The sequence below is a fragment of the Littorina saxatilis genome, linkage group LG13 (assembly GCF_037325665.1).
Source record: "Littorina saxatilis isolate snail1 linkage group LG13, US_GU_Lsax_2.0, whole genome shotgun sequence".
Taxonomy (NCBI): Eukaryota; Metazoa; Mollusca; class Gastropoda; order Littorinimorpha; family Littorinidae; genus Littorina; species Littorina saxatilis.
The window spans coordinates 16,731,321-16,740,869 of record NC_090257.1 but is presented as its reverse complement, the minus strand read 5'-3'; the positions used below and the strand labels follow the sequence as shown (position 1 = coordinate 16,740,869).

Here is a 9,549-nt window from a genome sequence, read left to right as displayed (position 1 = left end):
AACTCAGTCAGAGAGAGAGAGAGAGAGAGAGAGAGAGAGAGAGAGAGAGAGAGAGAGAGAGAGAGAGAGAGAGAGAGAGAGAGAGAGAGAGAGAGAGAGAGAGAGAGAGACAGACAGACAGAGAGAGAGACAGAGAGAGATACAGAGACAGAGAGACAGAGAGAGACAGACAGAGAGACAGAGAGAGACAGACAGAGAGAGAGACAGAGAGAGACAGACAGAGAGAGAGACAGAGAGAGAGAGAGAGAGAGAGAGAGAGAGAGAGAGAGAGAGAGAGAGAGAGAGAGAGAGAGAGAGATTTCTTATCTCCTTCTGCAAATGTACAATACGCACTTCCATCCGTACACAACTGTTAATATGGAATGAAAAAATACTTTTATTGCATTATCAGAAAAGCAAATTAACAACTTCATAACTCAAAGCAGTGCATTCTATGCTTGTTTAATTTTCTTTGATATTTCTTTGTTTTTACTTTTAACTTCAGAATTCTTAAAGCTGTACAACGTTGGATTTGGTAACTGCAAAACATTAAACATCACTGAAGTATGTACTGTCAACACATATTCTGAACAGGAAAAAACCCCATCGATTGCAAATTGTGAAAAAAACATCAAAACATGCATTGGAAAAGTACCTCCAAATACTAGTTGTTAAACAAAGCCAACTGAAAAAAGACCGTCCCTTCATTTTGTACAAAGAGGCATTTGTAATGTTTTCTTTATTTTTCCTTCATCCCAACCCCAAAAAGAATGTTTTGTTTAGATTTTCTCATTTATTTCAAAAGAATGCAATGTTTTCTTTATTTTTCCTTCATCCCAACCCCAAAAAGAATGTTTTGTTTAGATTTTCTCATTTATTTCAAAAGAATGAAGTCATGACACAAAAATAAAACATTAGCAAAGTACAGATAGAGTTGTCAGTACATGTACATCAATGAATGTTCACAAAAAGAATCTACCTTTGCAAAGTTATGACCAAACTCTTTGGTGACACGTTGAATAAAGAAAGGAAACAAAGTGACAAAATTCCAAAATTGCATTCAATCTTAATGTTAGCTTTCCTACCTGCATGAAAATAACAAACATCAAAAATAATCTCCACACAAATATTATTTCAAAAGCGATCACACATAAACAAATATATAAAAAAAAAGACTGAAAAAATGACAAAACAAAATCAAATTTCTCTCTGCAGAGTTTCAATGACCTAGCAAGAACGTGCTGAAAGTTGATAACTTTACTAAAAAGGAATGTGTCAATCTCAAACATGGACTGATCTAATTCATACAGGTATATAAATACATTGTCCTTTATTTATTTGGTGTTTAACGTCGTTTTCAACCATGAAGGTTATATCGCGACGGGGAAAGGGGGGAGATGGGATAGAGCCACTTGTCAATTGTTTCTTGTTCACAAAAGCACTAATCAAAAATTTGCTCCAGGGGCTTGCAACGTAGTACAATGGGAGAATGTAAGTTTCCAGTACAAAGGACTTAACATTTCTTACATACTGCTTGACTAAAATCTTTACACACATTGACTATATTCTATACAAGAAACACTTAACAAGGGTAAAAGGAGAAACAGAATCCGTTAGTCGCCTCTTACGACATGCTGGGGAGCATCGGGTAAATTCTTCCCCCTAACCCGCGGGGGGGGAGGAATACATTGTCCTATTCTCCAAATTTGGTATCAATTTAAAAAGTGAAAATCAAGGCAGAATCATTTGTATCAATGATATGGATAATATACACATGAAGCTGTATAAAACAAAAACAAAACACACTTGCTGAATATTTGAAGAACGAAAAATTGCACATCCATACTCTAAAGGTTTTATGCCTATAAGGCCATTCTGCACCTGAACAGTTGAAGAATGTCATTTTCACTTACCATTAACAAATCTAACCACTTACTACTGAACAAAATTATGGAACAAATGACTAAGACACAAATTTTCAAAATACACTAACACAGCATGACGTTATGATCACAAAAGCGTAATAAATGACCTAAGGGAAGCAACTGTGTATGCACCTCTGGATTCTATTGTAACTTGTATCCTGGAGAAGAGGCATCTCTGTTAGTTTTAGATGTAGTTTCAACCCAGCCACAAGAAAACTGCTGTTCTGAGAGCTGAAACTCTTCCCCAGCTGCATATTCTTGACACAAAAGCAAATCACATTAACCAATTAATGTTTTGACGTCCACATTCCCTCCCCTGGCTTATGCATTGATACTGATCAACAATAATAATAGTAACAACTCTTTTATCCACACAGCAGTCCAAACTTCCAAGTTCCTACTCATGGCTAAACAGTGTTTTAATTTTCTTCAAACTGCCTGCCAGTAACCTAGCTGACAACTGAAATCATCTAATAGCACCCTTAGCCTGCTGTGGTGATATTACCACGGAAGTATATATGTAGAACAAGTGAACAATTTGACAATCGTTCAACAATGCTGTGCCAAGCGTTAAATACAAACCACGTGAGTACATACATAATCTAAGCATGAATCATCAACAATTAACATTAACATTAAGAACAGTATCTGTATAGCGACATACTCTTCGTCACACAATGAAATGTATGTTTTATCTGACACCTTGTTAGAAAAAAAAATGTAACAACAGAAAAGGGTAATTACGGCCAATTCTCTTCTGACTGTGTAGATGCTATTATATTCTCAATTTCAGTTTGATCGCAAAAACAGAAGCAAACAGAGCTTGTTATCAATCTTTTCCCTTGGTATAAATCTGCCATTCAAGTGTGAATCTAATTATTTATCTTTTCCTTGAATCACACGGAAATGCAAGCAATCATTAATAAAAAATTAAAAAAACTTATCTGTGAAAATAATTACATCAAGTACTGATCAGCAAGTGAAAGAAAAAGAAAGTTCAGTTTAAATACATGGAGAGAAAAAAGTGCCTCTCTTGTTCTCATTTATGTCTGCAAAATCATGCATTGAGGACTTTTGTTCGTCAAAGTACAACACCATCTAACACAAGTCTAACATGTGACGTATTTCAAAACCCTACCCCTGCTTATGTACAAATGAAACATGTACGATGTTCTGGTCTAAGTCTTCCTCCGACGGTTACATCTCTCAACTTTGGCACACAACACCTTTCACATCTCTTACAAAACAACAAAAACGACAACAAACAAATTGACTCTACCACCAAACAAGCCCAGAGAAATGACGCTAAGCCTGAGGAGCAGTGTGGATCCTACAGCACCTAGTTTTCATGAAACTTCCCCAGGTGGATATACAGGTGTTTGTGTGCGACTCCAGCCTGGCTACCTGCGTTGGGATCAATTCATTCCCTGGTCCACAGACAATTGTTAATTCTAGTCTGTCATACCTCAGCTACATAGTGCGTCTTCAAAAGGCAACACTTTTCGCAAACAAGGTCTCTGCGCTCCTTTTCTTTTCCGCTACATAAACTCAAACCTCCCTGATTTCAGAAAATGACAACATACACGCAAACAAATAAGCATTTAGACTGTAGATTTTGGGGTAAGGTGGGGGGGGGGTGTGTGTGTAGGTGTGGGTAGCTGTAGTCAAATTCTCCTCTTGCATTCAGGACAAAAATCACCAACATGTACAGTCCACACAGCACTCAGTTTACATAAACACTGTCCATTCTCTCCTATAAAGCACACATCTCCCCTCACAAGTATTCGACATCACAACTTGCAAACAATCTTTTGCACTACTCTCTAACAGGTGATGTTCAGGCCAAAACCGTCCATTCAGCAGTAGCAGGGATTTATAGTTATAGTGCACACATGCACAGTATGGTATGTACCACACAGGTGCATTTGCACCTGGTGCACACCTCAACAGTGCATGCATACCCTGTGCATCAATACACTGACATTATCTTGGCCTTGTCATCAACTGTAAGAAAGACACTCCCACTGAAAGCACTTTAGAAACACTTGAGTACATACACTGATACAGTTCATCACGAAAATATTTTCCAACAGAGGGGTAAAGTAAAGTGAAGAAATGCTCAAGTTACTGCTGTTCAAAGAAATTTTAAAAGGAAAGCGGGGTTGGGCTAAGGAAGGGATGGAAGAGAGATGACAGGGCAGAACAAAATATTAAAGGATTAAGTTCTAGTCTACGAATTTTCTTCGACTAGTTTGTATTTGCCGACTACAGAATCACCTACTCACAGGAATAATTATCATCCTTTATATATATAATAATCCTCTTGATAAAACATGTGCACATTGAAGATTTCTTTCAAATGACTTTTGAGTATTACAGGAGCAATCCGCTCCATGCAGATCTCCTATTTGCTGTACTTTCAAAAAAGCAGGACTGAATGAACACAATTTGATCTTGATATGTATAACTGAAACGACAGTTTTCATGAGTTCTGTGCCAAGACTTTTTGTTTGTTTCGTTCATGGGCTAAAACTCCCATGGCTTTTTACGTGTATGACCGTTTTTACCCCGCCATTTAGGCAGCCATGCGCCGCTTTCGGGGGAAGACTATGTTTTAACTTTTATGCTGAGGTTCAGAGTCACTGAACAATACAGTCAAAACCTTATTTTGGAATACTGTCTCCTCGTCGAACGCAGAAGAAGAAGAAGAATACTGTCTCCTAAGTTTTTCCCCCAAGGATACCTAATATACAGTGGAAATATAGATACATGGGTAACCAAAATGTAGACAACTTACCAGAAAAAATAGTTAATCTCCAGGTGGGATGAATAGGGGAATAGATAGAAGAGACAGTGGGGAGAGAGAGTGAAAACTGACTGCAGGTAAGTTGCCCCGAGTACAACGAAAAAAGAAAGAAATGAGAGCGGAAAGGCTACATGAAAACCCAAACCAACAATTTCAATTCCCATGCCCTCCCTCTCCCATCCCCCAAAAATCAAAATTTGAAAAAAAAAAAAATGCCAGTAGCATCAGTCTCCAGGCTTGTTCCTCTAACACAGCCTGCGCCTGCACCCAAGAGTCGTCCCATGACCATCTTAGACAGACTCATATCCCTGGCGCCGGCTGCGTCGACGGCCGATGAGGTAAGCAATCAGCACGATGACCACAAGACCAGCCAGAGCGGCACCCACAGCAATGGGAACGATGCTGTTGGACTCATCGTCGGCTGGGCACTCGGACACATCTGAAACAAAACGCAAGATGTCAGTTCAAGTTTTCCCTTCCATCCACGCCTTGTCTTGCCTGGGATTAACCTACACTCAGTGGTGTGTGGCCAGCCTAAATCTGTGAAACTATTTGGAATTTACTCTTGAGACTCCACTGTGCTTCCTGGACACGCACAACCAAGAGCCTGTATCTCTCAAAGTATTGAATGTTCAATCAAGCCTTCATGTTATCCCTACACAATCTGACCTCCAGACCAGACAAGGTCCTCAAATGGTTATATGAGACAACAAACAAGCAAAACAGAATATAATCTGAACTACATGCTGAAGTACATGCTGAATTGTTCTTCAAAAGTTATGAGCAGCATGAGACTCAAATCATCTGGACTATGAAGTCTAAAGAATGGCCAAGTGAAGGTGCACACACACACAGCGACATAGACACTCACACAGGCACACACACAGATATAGGCACACACACAGTGACATAGACACTCACACAAACACACACACAGATATAGGCACACACACAGTGACATAGACACTCACACAGGCACACACACAGATATAGGCACACACACAGACACCTTTAACCGGGTCAACCAGCCCAACACCTTCCTTTTTGCGAAAATGAAGTTCAAAACAAACAGAAAAGACAATGCAACTTGGGGGGAAAATACAAAAGAGAGAAGTAGAGGGAAGTGTATAAAAGAAGAAGCAGAGGCACTGACTGTCGCTGTTGAAGGTGGTGTCGTTGTTGGTGTTGAAGGCCTTGTACTGCAGGTGGCTGGTGTCCAGGAGCACACCCTCGCTCAGCGAGGTTGTGATGTCAGCGTCGCACTTGTACGACCCGCCTCCAACCTGACCCTTCCACAGGCCATCCGTCATGTTCATGTGTTCGGCCTTCTGCACAGCGCCTTCACATACAGAACCGCCATTAACAGGTGTTTAACAAAATAAAATAAAAAAATAAGATTTTTTTTTTTAATGCAGCAGCTTTCTTATGCAAGATTCCACATCAATTACTAACCTTTCGAAGAGTTACCACTAACATTAACTGCAAACATTTGTACACATCAGAATCACAACAGTGTCAACTCATCAAACCTTGTTTCATCACTTCCTTAACGCTTTTAACCCCTTCACTGCCCACCCCGTACTTGATATGTGGTCATTTTTGGTTTGTCGTACGCCCATAACCGTATCTCGTACGGGGGATTTGTGTCGGCGAAATTTTGAAATTTTAAATGGGAGGTAAGCATGGAAAACTGGTCCAAGCTCTAGTATAGGGTTGCTAAAAAGTAGTGATTTCCCTTGGCCCGTCCGCAGAAGTTCGTATCACGTGACGAAAACTCGGAGAAAGTTCCAGACCTATAATCGTATTCAAGATGGCGGACAAAAGTCGAAGTTCAACCCGCAGGCCTGTCTTCAAGCGCTACAGTGCGCTAGAAGCTCGGCAAGAAGTGTTGAACGAAAATGATAGTGGCGATGAAGACTTAGGACTAGATGACAGCGATTCCGACGACGATGAGATAGACAGCAACCAGCACCACCCTCTTTTGTCGGAGGCTGTGGGTGATGAAGACGAAAATAACTCTAACTTCGAAATGGAAACTGAAAGTGACTGGCCAAGACTGAGTAATAGTGGGATTTTCAGGAGTTCATCCTGATGTACATATGTATATAACATCAGGTTTTGTAGTGTTTTTATGCTCTGCTGTGTGTGTTTTCATCATCTTAGTGTGTGTGATTCTGCCTGATTTGTCCCGTCACACCTGGACTGAAGTACCCTTATTCATTTATGGATTTACCACACAGAACACTTTTGATGGCTGTAATGTGAGTACCAGATGTTTGACTTCATTTTCATTATACACTTTCACCTGTTTTTGCAGTGTTTTGAGTTGTTTTATCTGCTGCAATGTATGTGTGTGTGTCCGAAAACTGTTTGTTTTGTGAAAAAAATGTTCATTATATCAATATTTACAAAAACATTTAACAAAATCCTATTATTTTGATATCACATAATAGCCAAGGGTATTATAAAAAAACATGCCAAGTATCTAAGAGATATCTCAATAAATGAATGAGCAGTGAACAGATTAGTGAACCTACCCAAACAAACTGAATTTTGGCCTGGCACACAGCAATACCAAAAGGCTATTATACTGTGGCAGTGAAGGGGTTAAACCTCTTCATACACTACTCAAAGATCCCACACAAGGGGGTGAACACATGCTGTGCAGCATACACTGCACATGTCTATCCAGCGCTCTAGTCAACACCGGCTGGCCTGACACCCACACAATAAACCGTAGCAAAACAACTCCCTCCCTCTTGCTCAGGTTTGTCGAATGCAGGTGAGCTCCAGATTATTGACAAAACTTACAAAGAGTTAGCGGAAATGTCAACGAAAAAATCTCAAAACACCCCCCTCCTTCTCACCAGGGTTTGAGGCGTTGGGGAAGAACTGAGGTCGCAGGTCGTAGGTGAAGGCGATGTCCCTCACAGAGTACTCGTCCTGGGCGGCTCCCAGCATGGCGCTCTCCTTGCTGCCGCCCCTGGCAAAGACCATTGACAGCGACCAGTTGCCGTTGAAGAAGATGTTGATCTCCTGAGTGATGTTGCCGCAGGTGCCATTCACCTTCACGACGGGGTCGGAGGTGTTGTACGCTGGGATGTTGATTGGGTTAGCGGGGACCGTGGCGTTGCCCTGCAAGAGGGACAGATAAATAACAGAATGTTTAACCTGCTATAGTGGTACAGTGGGACCCCCCCCCCCCCCCACCTTTAAGACCCTGACAAATCTGAGAAAATCAGGTATTAAAATGGAGGGAGTATTAAAATGGGGGTAATTTTACAGGGGTTAAAAACAGGGTCTTAAAAGAAAGGGAGTCTTAAACGGGAGGTTCCACTGTATCCCCACCCCTAGTCTTCTGCATGCTTGAGCTGCACGTCCAAAGTACACGTGTGATTTAGGTGATGGGGCTTTTATGTGTATGGCCATTTTTTCTCGCCATTCCGGCCGTCATACTTCCGTTTTGGGGGGACATCCTCTTGTTGTAGGCTTAAAAGAACAGGGATTCTGAAAATGAAAATACATTGACAGATGTTCCGAACAGAAAGTTTTTGTTTGCACAAAAAAAAGACCAATGAAGAAGGATGCTCCCAGCCTAAACAAAACAAACAAAAAAAAAAAGAACAAAAAACAACTCACAAAGGCAAGAGAGTAAGGGTTGAAGCAGCCTGCATACAACCGAGGTCCAACAAACCAAAACGTCAAAGAAAGAATGGTTCTAAAGGGTAAAGTCTTCTTATTCTCCTTGGTGTTCACTGGGCTACACATTCAGTCCAGCTCGGGATATGAAGGTCGTTGTGGGTCAAGTCTTAAATTGAGGGGTGGTGGTTACACTGCATTTGATGCGGGGCAGGCTGCTATGATACTCAGCTTTCTTCCGTGTGACACCCACCTTTCCCCACCTGTACGATACACACAGACCCTCACCTGCACAATACACACAGACCCTCACCTGCATGATACACACAGACCCTCACCTGCACAATACACACAGACCCTCACCTGCACAATACACACAGACCCTCACCTGCACAATACACACAGACCCTCACCTGCACAATACACACAGACCCTCACCTGCACAATACACACAGACCCTCACCTGCACAATACACACAGACCCTCACCTGCACGATACACACAGACCCTCACCTGCACGATACACACAGACCCTCACCTGCACGATACACACAGACCCTCACCTGCACAATACACAGACCCTCACCTGCACAATACACACAGACCCTCACCTGCACAATACACACAGACCCTCACCTGCACAATACACAGACCCTCACCTGCACAATACACAGACCCTCACCTGCACAATACACAGACCCTCACCTGCACAATACACAGACCCTCACCTGCACAATACACACAGACCCTCACCTGCACAATACACACAGACCCTCACCTGCACAATACACACAGACCCTCACCTGCACAATACACAGACCCTCACCTGCACAATACACACAGACCCTCACCTGCACAATACACACAGACCCTCACCTTGAGGTAGGTGATGTTGGAGAAGCTGATGTCCCCCTTCAGCACAATGCAGGTGATGTTTTTGCCATCTGTCACAGCGTAGACGTTGTCGCTGGGGGCAGGGGCCGGGGTAGAAGGGCTGGGCGTCGGGTCAATGTCACACCCTTCACCTGCACACAGTCCATAGATACGCAAGATACAGTCAACCGTATGTGAGAAACAATCCCCAGTATGTGAGACAGTCCACAGCAAGATCATGAGCCACATTCCATTACTGGTGCATGTATGTCTTGTATTCCTTGTGCACTCTTACCAAAACATACATCCCTTAGCTTAGCAGAAGCG

At 42.0% G+C, this 9,549-nt stretch overlaps 1 protein-coding gene across 2 annotated transcripts in view; it reads right to left on the bottom strand.

Annotated features, from left to right (window-relative positions):
* Positions 1-358: 358 nt before the first annotated feature.
* The window catches only part of LOC138983721 (lysosome-associated membrane glycoprotein 1-like), a 46,388-nt gene continuing 37,197 nt past the window's right edge, over positions 359-9,549 (bottom strand). For both annotated transcript variants that reach the window (XM_070357027.1, XM_070357028.1), the window contains exons 9-12: positions 9,226-9,374; positions 7,578-7,845; positions 5,864-6,049; positions 359-5,149 (exon numbers count right to left, since the gene is read on the bottom strand). In XM_070357027.1, coding sequence (XP_070213128.1) covers positions 5,001-5,149; positions 5,864-6,049; positions 7,578-7,845; positions 9,226-9,374 — 752 coding nt within the window. In that variant the 3' untranslated portion in view covers positions 359-5,000. The remainder of the gene's footprint in view (positions 5,150-5,863; positions 6,050-7,577; positions 7,846-9,225; positions 9,375-9,549) is intronic.